This window comes from Pezoporus wallicus, unplaced genomic scaffold, assembly GCF_028554395.1.
Source record: "Pezoporus wallicus isolate ANWC-B61680 ecotype Strahan unplaced genomic scaffold, APGP_CSIRO_Pwel_v1 contig_7684, whole genome shotgun sequence".
Classification (NCBI taxonomy): Eukaryota; Metazoa; Chordata; class Aves; order Psittaciformes; family Psittacidae; genus Pezoporus; species Pezoporus wallicus.
In genome coordinates, this window is record NW_026642638.1 from 1170952 (window position 1) to 1186934 (window position 15983).

The window sequence follows — 15983 nt, forward strand, 5'->3', positions numbered from 1 at the left end:
TGAGAAGTTTCCAAGTGAGAAAACTTTGCAGGAGCAGGCTTATGGCATTGAGGAAGTAGCAACACCTAAAAGACAAATTATTGAACAATAAGCTTGCCAACAGAAGTATTTCTTTCTTTTACATTATTTTGGGGGATTTGGAATAATACTTTATTTTCTCAAGTAAATGAATATAAGGATATAGTAACTTGTTTTTCTCAGGAATCTTAACTCATGCTTGTAGTACAAGTTGTTTATTTGCATAAGTGAATGGTCATCTGGGGAGCTGACTGAGTTACTGTAAATACCTCTGCAATGTGGACACTGAAAAGTGAGACTTCCTCTATTTCTTGACATTGGCTGTGAACGTTACTGTTGTGCCAATGAACTCACGTGTAATCAAGTACTTAATATCCACACTGGAACCTTGGCCCAACCCTCCTGTTCTGGCCATTCTCTGCCTTTCAGTCTCGGGCATTTGCTGCACTGCATCTTGCAGCAGCACTGCCAGTATCAAGTGTTGTGTGCATGCTGCTCTATGTATTTTTGTTTTGCTGTGTGCTTCTGGTTATGTGTGTGTTCATCTTCCTGACAAAATAGTGACTGGAGACCAGCAAGTACAGGACAAACACAGCAACCAGAGTATTCAACTCTTTGCCATTTAAATGCTGAAGAGGTGATGCCTGTTTCAGACTGAGCTCTCCCAAACAACAGTGTTTGGAGAATGCTCATTTTGTATGCTGGTAACTAACAGGACAAGGGGGAATGGCTTTAACAGCTGTGATCTAAAGCATTTGCTCTCTTTAACGTTAGGGATACCAGCTACTATGCTGCTTATATATCAGTGTTTTAATACTTGCTGCTTCTTTACTTACTGTTACTAAGTTACCTTATGGTTTTGATTGGTCAATATTAAATTCCCTGAGCTTTTAAGATACATGGCAGAAGGGTAATACATAGTTTCAACAGAGTCATAATATCTCCTGTTCAGCAGAAGCATAGCTTTGCAAATCTAAAAGCAAGAGTCTTGTATGAGCTACTTTATGATCATGTGATGCTGTGGTAAACAAAAAGGATGCATGATAATGACACTGCACAATCACCTGAGACAAGATATTCAGTCAAATACAACTTTCACTTACCCTTGAAATGAGAAAAAATGTTAAGATGAAAGAGAAATTGAGTGTTTGATAGAGTTCCAAAGGGGACTGAAACTATTCAGGATTAAAAATCCATAGTGTGTAACCTTTGTGGTGGTGTTTTTCCAGTTGTTCAGTGATGATTTAAGACTCTGTTTTCATGATATGCAATCTTGGCCTGAACAGCTTCTAAATCAGAACTTTCCAGTTCATTCCTTACATGGAATGCTGTACGTTCTCTCTCTAATCCATACAGGAAGCACATTTCTGGTGCATTAGATTTTTATTTTCAATAAGCTAAAATTAGATTCTATATAAATCTAAAACAAAAATAAATTTTGTTTGGCTTCATTCTGTGGTTTAAATTTAATTGTTGATCTTAACTATCTCAGGATAACTAGCATTTTAAAACAGTGTCACTGATACAGGAAATAGCAAATCTGGTTGCAGTAGCTGATGCCCAAACATCAGTGATGGATTACTGACAATGTCTAAATCATCTTCTGAATAAGCCATGCTAAGTAGAACTAAACATCTCTGCTGGTATTGTCATGCAGTCCAGTGTATACAGCTACATGCTTGCATTGAAGAGTTAAGGGCCATGAAGATGATCAGAGGCTGAAGCACCTCTCCTGTGGAGACAGGCTGAGTTGGGCTTGTTCAGCCTGGAGAAGAGGAGGCTCCAGGGATATCTTAAAGCAGCCTTCCAGTACCTAAAAGGACTACAAGAAAGCTGGAGAGGGACTTCTTCAAGGGCAGGTAGTTTTAGTATAAGGGGGAATGGCTTTAAACTGACAGAGGGGAGATTTAGATTAGATAATGGGAAGAAGCACTGTGAGGGTGGTAAAATACTGGCACAGGTTGCTCCAAGTAGTTGTGGATGCCCCATCCCTGGCAATATTCAAGGCCAGGTTGGACAGGGCTTGGAGCAACCTGGTCTAGTGGAAGGTGTCCCTGCCCATGACAGGGTGATTGGACCTGTGTGATCTTCGAGGTCCCTTCCAAGCCAAACCATTCTACAAAGGGCTGTGTTAATTTTAACTCTTGCTCTCAACATGCTAGAGAACGTGCCGCTGCCAGCCAGCTTTGAAGGCTGCATTGTAGACACAAGTCAGTGGGACCAGCAAGCAAGCGAGGAGGAGCCCCTTCAGCCTGCCAGGTCCTTGCTGCTCAGGGAGAAGTGGAGGAGAAGAAGCACATAGAAGGCCAGGCCAGCCTGCAGCTGCCCAAGCTGCCATCTGCTCAGCAGCGTGGGGTGAGCCCCCTGCCTGGACAAGGGCAGGCTGTGTCTGACAGCAGCCAGGGCAGTTCCTAATATTGTTACACCCTACTGGATCTGTAGAGCTCATTGTGGGAATGAGTGATTAAATAGCAAGCACTTGCCTGCTGGGTAAGGTTTCAGATTAGTATTTTGAAGTATTGCCCACGTGACAGCATAGCAGGAAGTAAACTTGGGCATGTCCAGGTCAGCGCAAATCTCAGCCTAGAGCTGGCATGAGTGAAGGGTAGATTTAAACTACACCTCTGGAGGAAGTATTAAAGCTGTTTCTTGCACTGAAATACCTGAGCTTGCTGATGTGCCTAACCACCACAGCATTGTTTCTGAATGCTCTGAACATACATACGTGAGAAGCGACACTTAAAAGTTCAGGTAAGTGGGGTTTTCATGCAAGATTCTAGCACCTGCTTGGGAGGTGCCACTGCTCTCAAATAATCTGTGTGTCAAAGACAATGGGAAAAACAGCCATTCCCACCTTAGTATTTTTTTTATCCTTCAGCAGCAGAGACAAATACTATATTGTAATTAAAATAATTCAAAGGTGTGTTTTCTCAGGAATCTTGAATCTTGTGCTCCCTGCACAGACTGAAGGTGTTTCAGTCTCCGCTTCCAGATATTGGCAACCTGGCGTTTGGTTCATTTGGCAAGGTGCTTAATTTGTTTTCTCATTAGCTGTAAGAACATAGGAATCACCATAATGGTCACCCCATCTCCCATGCTGGCTGGGGATCCCTCTTGAAGTTGTTCTTTCACCGCTATGCCCACCTGTCCTTCTCTGACTACAGCAGAGAAGCTTCTTCCTGACACGAAGGTTGCACCTGGATTATGCAAATCCAGATGTTTCACAGCCACCGAGCCTCTGCAGACCATGCCTTTTGGAGCTGTTTTTTTCCCATGTTCTGTGGCAAGAACATTCGTGATGGAGTTGTGCTGTATAAAGAAGCACTTCTGGTGGCTTTAAATCTGATTTCACCGAGTCCCAACTAGTTGTCATTTTACAAAAGCAACAATTACTCATTCCCTATTGATCTTTCACAGTGTTACAGATACCGTATTCCTCATCTTGTGTTGTTTTCAACCTGGAAAGTGAGTTACTGAAGCTCTTGTGAAGAAATAATTTTGTACCTCTGATCATTCTTTTTTCATTTAATTTTTTCTCTCTCTCAGCTCTGTTGTACGCTTTCTGAGGTGCACTGGAAGCACCACAATATTCAAGATGAGGACAGGCCACAGAATTGCTCTGTTGTATAAGGCTATATATTCCCCATTTTTTTCCTAGGAATTGTTAATATTCTACTTGCCTTTTGGCTGTCATAGACCACTGATACTATGTCTTGCAACTATGCAAAGCTATGCAAAATGACTCCCAGATCTCTGCACTGAGAATATCAGAGTAATTTAAAACCAGCTTTGTGATGCAGTTAGTACTTTTTCCTATGCCAATGAGTTTAGAGGCTCTCACTACTGAGATTTTTTTTGTAGCTGTCGTTCTGTCATCAAGAAACTTAGTCACGTTTTCCTTTGTCAGATTGTCCATTAATATGGTGAGCAGATGCCCTCTCAAGCCTTCTAGATTGTAAACCAGCCTAGAGAAGAGTCTCACTTATTTCTTGAGAACCTCATTGTCTTGAGAGACTTATCAGAAAGAAAAAAGAAGAGGAAAAACCCCAAACTCATACCAAAGCATGTGCACAGTATGGATGGAGTAGATCCCTTTGTTCCCATGTCCACTCCCTCAATAAAACATTGACAGATTTGTGAGGCATAACATCCTGCTGTGAAAGCTGTAATGATTCTTCATAATATGTCACAGGTATACTTGTGGCAGTATAGGACTTTACAAATCCACCTATTTTAGGGGTGATTCCTCAAATGAAGTGCACGCTTGGGAAAACAGTACACGTTATATAACCTGTCTGTAAGCACAAGTGGCTCAGTATTTCCAAGATGTACAACTACCGCAATACTGATGTCAGAAGCTGGATCCTTTTGGCTCTCTCAAATGGAGCTCCTGTGCATGATGCCAAAAACGAGCTGGGTAAGTGGGACAAAATGCCAGAGCTCTTTCACTGTTAAAAATAGTTATGAGGAAGAAGCTGCTGTTCCCAAACTAGCGTTGCTGTCAGAGGCACTCGAGTGGTGCTGGAGCCAACTGCCCCTTCATGCTTCCCACTTGGCCTGGTCCAGCATGCTGCTGTTGTAACTTCTGCCTCCCCTCCCATTAACTGTCATTTTACAGCACGCCCTACTCTCTCATTCTCCTCTCAAAATGTAATAAAAGAAGCCATATCTTATTTTTATAGGGATTTATAAAAACTCTGATAGTGAGCTTTCATCTCCCCTTCATTCCCAGTTTTAAGAGAATTATAGACCAGCTGACTTGCCTAAAGTCCAACTACTAAGTTGGGATTTAAACAGGAATATGCTTTGTTTTCAGCCTACAGTTGCTTTCTCTTCTAAAACACAACTTTTTGGTTTGTTTTTTAATTCGGATGGAATACAGTATTTGTAAAATTATTTCAAATAGCTAATATAAAAATCCCCAAAGAGAAGCAATCTACTGCAGTTTGAGGTTAACGTCATTATAGCTTTCCTCTTTTACTCTGACCCTTTTTCTGTTCATAATTTCATAAAGTGGATTGAGGCTTACATGAAGCTTCGCACTTTGCATGCATTACAGCTGAAGGATGTATCATGTTTCTTGATTTTAGCAAGTACGTGGACTTCAACTAAGCTGAGATATGTCTGAGCACACAGTTAAACTCCCTCTTCCCTGGGTGAAGAAAGTAAGCTCTACTTTCGAGATACAAACGATTAATAGGAAGCTATATATGTTAATTGGATTGTTTTAGCCTTTTTGCAACATCTTCCTGCCAAAGGGGAATGTATATCTTCTTATCAGTAGAAGAAAATATGAAAAGACATTTTAGCACTATATAAACAATGCTTGATCCTTTGTAAAGTCAACTATTTCTGCTCCTGGAGATCCCTTCCCCTTTTATTCCAGACTGAAATAGAGATTACAAAAGCGACTGATTACCTCAAATCTTTCCCAATTTTTTTTTCAAATAGCAACCCCCAAATTCAATGTATTCAACTTCTGCCTCAATTAAAACCAGATTCTTCAGGTGACTTGTATGGAATGCATGTTAGAAACAGTCAGTATAGGTTAGCTCATTAAATTGTGCATAATTACCACAAAAATGGCTGTAGGAACTTACAGTTCTTAGAGCTCTTTGTTAATCCTCAGGAGTTTATCTTCCCAAGCAGAAAAAGCATGAGGGTCTGGCCATGAGAGCACATAAGGTTTTGTCCAGCTCTTCCTGGCTCCCTTTTGCAAGAAGTAATAATGTAAAATAATCAGTATGCATTTAAACATCCCTTTCTGCATCATGCAGCACAACTACCAACACCCCAACGCCTGCTTTCTCATAGAACTTCTCCGGTGAGCTACAAGGCATTATCTCATGTTTCTTTGTCAAATCTTAAGAAGCTTAAAAGTTCAACTAGGTCCTGTAAACCATCCAGTGATAAAACATCCAGCTTTGTCTGATTCCAACCCTAGAACACGCTTCCAGCCACTGGGAAAATTCCAACACCCTGTGAGTCCCAGAACAAGCAAAGTCAGTTGCCCCCAGTTTTATCAAGTGCCACGACACAGAATGTGCTGAGTCTTCCTTCTCCTGTTGTAGCTGGTGCTTTTGGGAGAGTCAGTTAAGTTCTACATTATTTTAAACGTTTTAAGCTGTATTTCAGAAATACTGCAATACCACTACTACCTCATAAAGGCTTGTAGCCCAGCTGCACACCTGACTGGATTGTTGGTCAAGCGAAGCAGTAGAAATTGTATTTTGACAAAATTAATTAATAACCTTGCCAAAACACACGCCCTGTTATTTCTCAAACCAAGGAGTATTACATGGAGCCTGATACCTGACAGGCTAAAAAATTATTTGGGCATAAATCCTCTGAAGTACAGGTGAATGTTTTTAAAGACCTTCTAAAGAACACTTTGCCCATAAGCTGTGCTCTGTTTTCCCTTTGATATGCACAAATTTAGTGCTAATACAGCTTAGGGTTACAAACAGCCTTTTTTCCAGAACAGTATCACAGTAACTCCTGAACTCAGATCCACACAATTAGCTCATCAGAGTATTGCCTCTTGCAAAGTGGAAATGAATTTAGAGGAAAAGCAGACAATATTTTTTTATATAAGAGTACATTTATTACAGCAAAGTAATGGGGAGCCTGAATATTATATTTAAAGCAAAGTTGAGTAACTAAGTTGCAATCCCAGGAGGTAACACTGACCACAAGAACAACCTCTGTCACACGCACTGCTGTCCTCGGCATCCCATGGATGTAATGGCTTGCCTCAGACAGTCCAGGCACAACCAACCTTGGTGCAGTTTGTTGCTGTTTTCTTGCCAGCAGACGTGAGGTGAAGGGACAGTAGCTAAGACATGTCACCACACAAGTTTTGCTGCTATCACAGTACACGAGTGACAACTGCATTTTTTCACAAAAGAGGTTGACTTCTCCGTGGTTGTGCAACCCCCTCTCCCCATAGCCCTGCTCAAGCGTCCCCAAGCCTTACCTGCTGGTACACCAAGCATCAGCTCTGATACAGCACAGCTGTGTACCCTTGGTGCACAAGAAAGAGCTGTGGAAAAAGTCTGTGGAGTTAAAAGGTGTAAAATTAAAGCCCCCGGTGAGGCAGGTGTTCTTAGTACCTCAAGAATTCAATAGCTCAAGCTTAGTAGCTCAATTCATCCCTTTGGAAAGGTGTAAAACCTTAAAGCAAAAGAAGAAAGGAGGCTAGTTAGTGTAACCCTTCTCCTTCTGCCTGGTGGCTGCCTGGCTAGGAAAGACTCTCCAAGTGCCTCATTAGGGTGGTATTTAGCTTGCTAAATCCAAAATGCCTTTTGTGTGTAGTAACCAACTGTTAGTCACTTTATACTTCTCTTTGCAGAATCTCTTTGTGCCCATGTAAAGATGCCCAAAGAATCTAGTTCAAAAGAGGGGTACTACCCATAGGCATAGTATAAAACCAAATAAACAAACAAAAAAGAGATACAAACACAGAAGACAGCCTTCATTGACTGACAGCGAAGCCCAAAGTTTTCAGTGCCCATACATTTGATTTCCATGTGAACACCATCGCTGTGTTTAGGGGAAGTGTCTACTTTAGATTCCTAAGATATTTCATGGCAGTTTGTGTGTCATATTGTTAGTAGAGAGAATGTGCCATCTGTTTCTTTCACCAACATCTACTAGCCTTGGATCATGTGCAGACCTTTTTTTCTTGTTCATTATGTAAGTGGCACACACTTCTGATACCCCTGACAAAGTGGACGTGTGTGTAAAACTGGGCTATTAAAAGTTGGTTCAGCGCAGCAACTGCAGCATGACAATAACCGAATGAACTTCTAGCTTAGTACTTTTAAAATACCCCAGAAACAATGAGTCAGCTCAGAGTCTGAATAGCTGCTTAACAGCATGTAAACATCCTCGCACTCTTTCCTTTTGACATAAAAGGCAAACATTCCAGTGTATGCCATTTTGCTTGCCAGCATCTAAGTGCAATAGACAAATTTAATTTTTCATCAATAAGAGCTAAATTGCACTGAAGGGAGGAAAATAAACCACAACTTGCTTAGAAGAAGAAAAACCCAAAAGTGCATGACAAGAAACCGTTATTTACTATGAACAGAACTACGTAACACTGTGCAACTACTTCAAATAAACCAATTTACACCAAACCAAAGACATTTCTTCTCTACTGAATAAAAGCTGTGAAAGCAGCAGCTGATACATAGGATTTTTCTCATCTTCGGCACATCTGTAAATGAAATTAAAGGACCCCTTATTTAGCTGAGTGGCACCTTGCTTTTGTTGTAAAATGTGCAGCTTCTTGATGATTTCACTGAGAACTCTGTAAAGTCCCCGAGGATAAAATACACTACCTTTGGGCTCAGCAACACGAATGTAGTTTTACCTGGGTGGTTCTCTCAGGCAATGCCAGAGCTTGTGCTGCTGTATGCTTAGCATGGACAGTGGTGAGAAGCAGTCAGAAGGGTCTCTGTACATTTCTAGAGCGCAGCATGCTAAATTCAGAATTTGTATTAAAACATAAAAGGTTATTTTCACCACTTAACAATGCAGAAAACAACACAATGCTTACAGTATTTCTTTTCCCAAGTTTCTAAAACCTGTCCATCAAAACTGATTTCTGGCAAATTCAAAATATCAGAGTGGCTGAAATACAATGGCTTTTTCCTTCCAGCAATTAAAATTCAAAATAAATCCTCCTCTTATGTTTGTTTTCAGACTAAGTTTCTGACTAAGCTTTCTTGCCCTTTTAGAAAACAAATCACATGGCTGGTAAAAGTGCACCATCTTTGAACATGTGAGAGCTGGAACAGTGGACAGGTTCCATAGCAGAAATTCCAGGACCCTTTGCAGGATGAAAACAAAGAGAGGGGCCTCTGGCATCCTGCATTCTTCCCTTCATACAGCTGCAAGACTGCTTTGTATTTGAGACAATTTGGAATCGATTTAAAAGCTAATTGGAACTTACGCACCAGAAAAAATATTGTCAGCTCAGAGAAGAAGGCTGGGAAAGGGAAAAGCTGAAAAGGAGAATATGATTGGATTTAAGATCCAGCAAGCTTCAGCTCTGACGAACAGCAGAGGGAAATCCTGCCGTCAACATTTGATTCCACTACACTGGTAACTGCCAGTGAGTGACCATCCTCAATTAAACATGATTTGGGGTCCTTGTTCAAAATAGGTGAGGACACTGGCCTAATAAGCAAACATTTATTTAAGAGAAAATCTTCAAAACCACTTAATCAGCACAGTAATGCAAGGGTTTAATTAAGCTTACAACTGCTAACGGATTTAGAGTGTCATTCATTCACAGTTACCGAAGTCTGGCTCGCTCCCTCCTTCATGCTGGCACTTCTAAGTTACCACTCAGAAAGGTTTGATTTTTTTCTCCCCTTTTCCTTATGGGTCTGATACCCAGCAAGAGCAGTGAGCTGATCTGGAGGGCCACAGTGCTTCGCGAGCTCTACAGCTAGCACAGGAGAAGCACTGCCCCTTTTGGCAGCAGCCCCATTAGTGGAGCCTAATCCAAAGTGCTTTTTCTGCTAGTGGGTGAGCACTTGCAGCTCTTGACATAAAATGCTCAAGCAGTGGCAAAGTTGATTAAAACCAGGAATTTATTCTAACAGCTTCTTTCAGGACTATCCTTGCTGCCGTAATGTATTGTTGCATAGTAAAAATCCGTCAAAATCTCTCTTCTGGGTAAGGAAACAGGTTCTGCCAGGACACTCCTCCTTACAAGTTGTCTGCAGCCATGCACTTTCGAGCAAGAAAGGGATTATTACTGATATCCTTATCTAAATTTCTACATAACACAGACCAAACAGACTCAATTCAATGATTTCTGCATCAGACTTCTGTTCCAAGCCACAGTTAGAGCCATAACAAACTCACATGGCAGGATTTCAAACAGGCCCTCTGCTCTCCAGTCTTGCAGGCAGCCAAGCTATTTGCTAACAGTTTCACACATTCTCCTGCCTGTGAGAAATGTAGGCCAGCTTACCACATGCAGAAAGTGTGAAAATGGTTTTAAACAGCCCAACTGCTGGCCTCTTTTTCCCAGACAAAGAGGGAAAGTGCTTTTAAACACTCCCCTGCCTTTCACCCTGTAAACCCTCCTTTTTCACAAAGGGAACTTTCCCCTTTTGGGGGTTAAAATATCCCCTGCCCCACCATGTAGTTGCTCTAGCATCCCTCTTACAGTCCCCTTACTAAGGCCCTAGCCAAGCCACAGTGCTGCCTGCAAAAAAAAAACCCTAACCAACCATCAAATAAACAAACCCACTCCCAACTATGTCTGCCTTTAGATTATCAATATTTTAATGTATCTTTAAATATCGACATTACCCATAATTATTAGATTCTTAAGTAAAAGGCTGGAAATTTAAAGGAGTTATACTTGTTTTTATCCAAGTAGTCAATCCAAATTAATTCCAATTAGATGAATAAGCAATACTCTGGTACAGCTAAAGTAGGAATTCCTCAGAAGTTGGAGATTTCAAATTAGCATGAAACGTATGTAAGGCAAAAAATGAAGAAACAAGTTTCATCAGAAACCACGTGTAGGTAATATAATATTTCCTTGAATAATGCTCAGATGCATCATTTTCACTATATTGTTCAAAGGTTCCAAACAAAAATGCCATCAACAGGGTAAATAAAATGAGGATTCATTTTAAATTTTGAGATTGCCTATCTGAGACTAAGAAGCTGAAGGATTTGAACCCTCTTTCTCATTAGATCCCAATTTTACTTCACATTCTTTGCAAGTATGATGGCAATGCCTACAGTATTGAAATCCGATAAAATATTAAAGAACTTCGCTGAATTACCTCTAATACAACCACACAGCAAGCTGGCAAACGTTCTTGAAGAAGTAATCTCTTGCCTACATTCTCCAATTTTTGTAATTGCTTTGTGGGACATAAGCTGCAAAAGATGACATCTAAATGTCTCAGCCAATAAGCCCCCATTCATTATTATTAATTTCCATTTCCAGCAATTGCCAAAACGTAAAAGGATTTTCTGAGCAGGAAAAGACAGTCCTTGCCATTGTACCTACCAATAATGCACAAACAGAGTTAGAAGCAAGGTGGGTAATACAAAAGAGTGATGAATAGCCATTTTGTGTAACGCCAAGTGAGGAAAGTAATAGCTTTGTTACGTGGGGGAAGAATGGAAGAACAGAGATATAATGGAAAGCTTATTCACTCTTCCTAAGTCAGGCATTTCTGTAGGCATAAAAAATCACATTCTTCTGGGGAAAAGATGTGGAAAGACAGAGGAGAATGATTTCTGGGGGCACCCTTTATAGCCCCTGGATTCTTTCCTGCTTCTTGCTTCAGCCTTTGTCATTCTTTTTCTCCTCCTACCTCCCCTTGCTGTAACTGGCCACTGATGCAGGCTGAAGGACTGTCTTACTTGCTCCTATGGCATACACCCATCTCAGTGGTCTTTAGGGTGGATGCCCTTCATTCTACCCAAAATGCTAACCTTGATGTTATTATTAGTCAAGACCCCCAGAAGGGAAACTCAAGGTGCAATGTGTAGAAGCAGGCTCGTCCACTACATAAATGGAATACAATTCTCTTTTGTGTTAGCCTGCAGATAACAGGCCATCTCTATAAAAAGCTCTCTGTCTCCTCACTTTGGCAGCATTCCTTGTCCCTTTACACCAAAGCTGTATTCATACTGATACATGGTCACCATAAAAATGTTGCCAGCATTTTTCAAATAAACTAACAGTTAGAACTACAGTACCTGATCCTGGTGCCCCTGCTCAGGTTGTAGAATTCTCTGCCCTACAAACAGCCCCAGTAAAGAGTCTACTCAAATACGTGTGATCATGGCAACAGAATGTAGCCACCAGTCTTTAAATTAATGAATTCTCTTTTCAGTTCATGTTCTTTCAAAAGCATGACTGTGGTAATGCATACATAATGATCAAATCACTGGAACAGCGATGGCGATGAGTGAGAGGAATATTGATCTTGAAAAACAGAAGGCTTTAAGGAAACTTGCATTTCAGTAGAAATTGCGGAGCCTCAATTTCATAACTTAGGACCTTCATGAATTTTTTACATTTACCCTTCGAGACTAACCCCTGGGTGACAGGCATGCTGCCAAGAGACAAAGGAAGAGCGGTAAAAATACAAGGAGGAGAGTATCTGGTGTTAGGGAAAATTTGTTACCTTTTTGTTAAACACATTACACTTTTATATGTTGAATATCTGATATTTTTATAAACACATTATTCATCTTTTAAACATTAAATTTGCATATTATCTTAATCATCTACTGTATCTGTTCATTTGGATTACTATCTCTTCAAGCAGTTCATACAGTGGCAGACATCAGGCATGCTGTAGCATCTGCAGCTACTGCATGATATCTCTTTATTAAATAACAACTTCCATAATCTGAATATCTTCTTAATACTGCAACACTAGTAAGGACAGCAGCTCTGATTAAATGCTGAAACCCTTTTCAGTCTTCTTTCAGAAAATGTGTAATTTAGATACAAACTCACATGATGGGCTTAAAAGGCACTAAAACACCTGGTAACCAATTTTTTAGATGTCCTAATACCTAAAGAATTTAACTTAGCCAAGATGCACAGCCATGCCTACCTTTCATTCAAAGGCAAGGATGTAATATAGTAAAATATGCCTAAGGTTGTTTTAATACAGACTTCAAGAATAGAACCAACGCTGTGATTGTTAATGTAAGTTCATATTAAACAACAGCTTAATTCAACCCTCTTTACTTACAAGGATTGATTATGCAAAACATTCAATTAACCCTAGAATAACATATTGCTGAATTTAAAATAAGGTGACAGAGTTAACCTACAAGAATATTTCAACGAAATCCAATGCATTACAATAAATGGCATGCTATTTTGGAGCCAGTTTTGCAGAAGTACATCAAAAAGTCGTTCTCAGCGTGGTAAGAACAAGTTTGGATCACTCACCTCTGCACCAGAAACTTTCCTTTCTACATTCTTCATGGCTCCCTGAAATTTCTCAAGCACTGTGGATTTGTGAGATGGGACAATAGAACACTGGCTGAAAGGATAAACTTGGGTTAGCTTATTGAATTTAATCTTACAGGAAGAAAAAAGGTATCAATTGAAGAAGACAAATTATTTAAAAAACAAATAAAATACAATGCAAAACCCAACCAAACAAGCAAACCCCCTTGTTCTGTTGTTAGCAGTGTGATGAAATACTTGATATCCCAATACAGAAACAGAAAGGACTACATAGGTTTTAAGTTAAAACCACTCATCCTGTTGGTCTGTACATTCCCTAAAATATCTCAGCTGTTGCTTACCCCAGAAGTATATGGCTTTATCTCTGTTAGCCACTTCATTCTCATGAGATAGATACATCACCTTTCTGGGAAAGGAATGACAGGAAGTAAGCAGGGCAGAGCATTAGTTTCTAAAAATTAAGTCCTGCCCCATACAAAAGACAATTTCAGCTCACTAAAAGCAGATTTTGCAAGTATTCAGAAAAGGGTCAACATAAACTCTGCCAGATTCCCCTAACTGGCTTAACTTTCTCTCTGAGCAGTTTAAATATATTCATGGCATTAACTGAACTCAACCATACTGCTTCATTCTCCTAATAATCAGATTGCTGGGAGGCTTCTTTTAGGCTAATGGTAGCCCTTTTTTTTTTTCCATTTTGATTGTGAGAAAGAAGTGACAGTGTGCTCTCTTGTCTTCCACTACCCAGGGTACTGAGATATGGATGGATTAGTCTAGTTTCTTTAAAGAGGTAACTCGGTTACCGGCGTTAGCACTTGTAGTATTATTATTGGACATCTGAAATACATGGTGTACTGGCTTTGGCTGGGAGTTTCTTTTCTCCACAGCTGCAGGTGTAGCGCTGTGTTTTGGATTTGTGACCAAACATGTGTTGATAACACAGGGATGTTTTTGTTACTGCTGACCGGTGCTTACACAAAGTCAAGGCCTTTTCTGTTTCTGCCTCACAAGCAAATGGGCTAGGGACGCACAAGAATTTGGTAGGACACCCAGCTGGGACAGCTGACCACAACTGACCCAAGGGATACCCCATACCATATGACGTTGTGCTCAGCAACAAAAGCTGGGGGAAAAAAAAGAATCATCAAGTTAAAATTAGTTGAAACTTTAACAATCTGTAAAAACACATCTACAAATAATACTTATTCTTGAAAGCAAAACCAGACTTTGTGGAACAAGCAGTGCCTTGGGAAAAAGAGCATGGGATTCTACTTCATTTTATGCCTGACTGATCCACAATTTTGTAAGCATAATTAATTAAATGTATTTCTTGGCCTCAAACACGCATTTCAATTTTTAGCTAATAAATGTATCAGTCCTTCGTCAAGCACTGCTCTCACTAAAGTGAATGGTGGTCCTGCTCAGGTAAACAGTACAGAACTGACTCCACTCCAGACCCTACAGAACCACTCCAAACTGGTTTCAAAGCAAGGTCACAGCAAACACAGTAAAATCCAAACAGGCTGATAGAAAGAGAAGGAAATGAGTGTCAGAGCCCTAAGTGTTCCAACAGGCTTTGCAACCTTTCTGCCCCTAAATACACCCTGCCAGGGGTTTAGTTGTTTTAGCTCAAAGTCAGCTCTAATATAGGACAGTTGTGTAGCTCCGAGGTCACCGTTCCTTGCAGATCAGCCCAATTTTGTGTTCTCTGGCAGTGACTGTTTAGCAACAAGGTCATATCATGTTTAAATTCCTTGATTTCTCCAGCAGAGGGGAGAGGAATGCCTATCTTCTGCACAGTTGGAGGGCAGGTTCTTGTGCGGTACTCTTCCCGTCCCCCTTCAGAATACATACACACCTGCACGCATGACTTGATGGGGACAGGTTATACTGGACTAGTACTTAGACATTAGGGCTCTGCCAGTTAATAACTAGTTTACCTAGCATAGCATAAATCAGAGCCCACTATCTTAAGACTCAAAAGCTCCTAGCCCTCTGAGTGTAGTGAACCAGCAAGAGTACCACATAGCCCTTTCTTCTCTTCATTTCTATGCTTAAGGTAACAGACATCTGTTTCTTCAGAAAAGTGACCAATGCAAAATCCCAGTTATTCACTAGTAATAGCATCAAAATAGGAGGGAGGAAACCCAGCATACCCATCCAATTTGCTTTAGTGGAGATGTCTGACTTTCCTATTGGGTTGTTTCAGAAGAAATTGTCTCTTTCCTTGTACCCTGCTGCTGATCTTGGTCAGCAGAAATTATGTGTTTTACACTTGGCTCCCTCTCTTTCTCCTAGGCTCTAAGATAAAAAGCCAAAGCATAAGATTGATACTGTAAGTTCAGTGTTCGCCTAGAAATAATAATGGCCAAGTTGAAAGCGTATTTTTTACATCAGATAGCATCCAGTCACCTGATCATGTACAGTTTACAGCACAGTGTATCACTAGCTATACAGTTAGGTATAGCCTAATTCAAACAGGGAAGTCAGTAAGTACAGTAGATGCTGGATCATGACCTGGCATAGCACTCTGAAACATAAAGAAATGAGAATAAATATGAACAAGTCATCCCAAACCTTCCTAGTTTTCACTGTATTGCAGGTCAAAAATTTAACTTTGGTGTGCTGTACTGAAAATGTACAGAATCACTGTACTGCTGCTGTCCTCATAGCTGTCACCTCAAGCTTGGATTCCACAGGACTCATAATGCAAGCCTATCACAAACCACACCTGCATTTCTAACAAACACAATCCAGTTACAAATATCCTTAAAAAAAAAAAAAACAAACAAAAATCTAAGAATAAATAGATTCCAAAAAGTTTAAGAGTCCATGCCTGAGAATTGTACTACCAGGGAAAACCAAGAAGGAATTGCATTTCTGGAGTAATTCAAACTTCTAAACTGTAATTTTTCCCTAGCACTTTGCTACATGGGCTGGCATTTTATTTAACAATGTACAGGGCACTGCTGCTTTTCAAAAA

The 15983-nt window shown here is 40.3% G+C and overlaps 1 protein-coding gene across 1 annotated transcript; it reads right to left on the reverse strand.

The window, feature by feature from the left end:
* Positions 1-10627: 10627 nt before the first annotated feature.
* LOC130610915 (OCIA domain-containing protein 2-like) lies at positions 10628-15706 on the reverse strand. Its single transcript, XM_057431105.1, is given in 5 exon segments — positions 10628-10812; positions 12094-12146; positions 12979-13073; positions 15157-15294; positions 15656-15706. Coding segments are annotated over 5 exon segments (441 nt in total). The 3' UTR covers positions 10628-10708.
* Between the last annotated feature and the right edge of the window lie 277 nt (positions 15707-15983).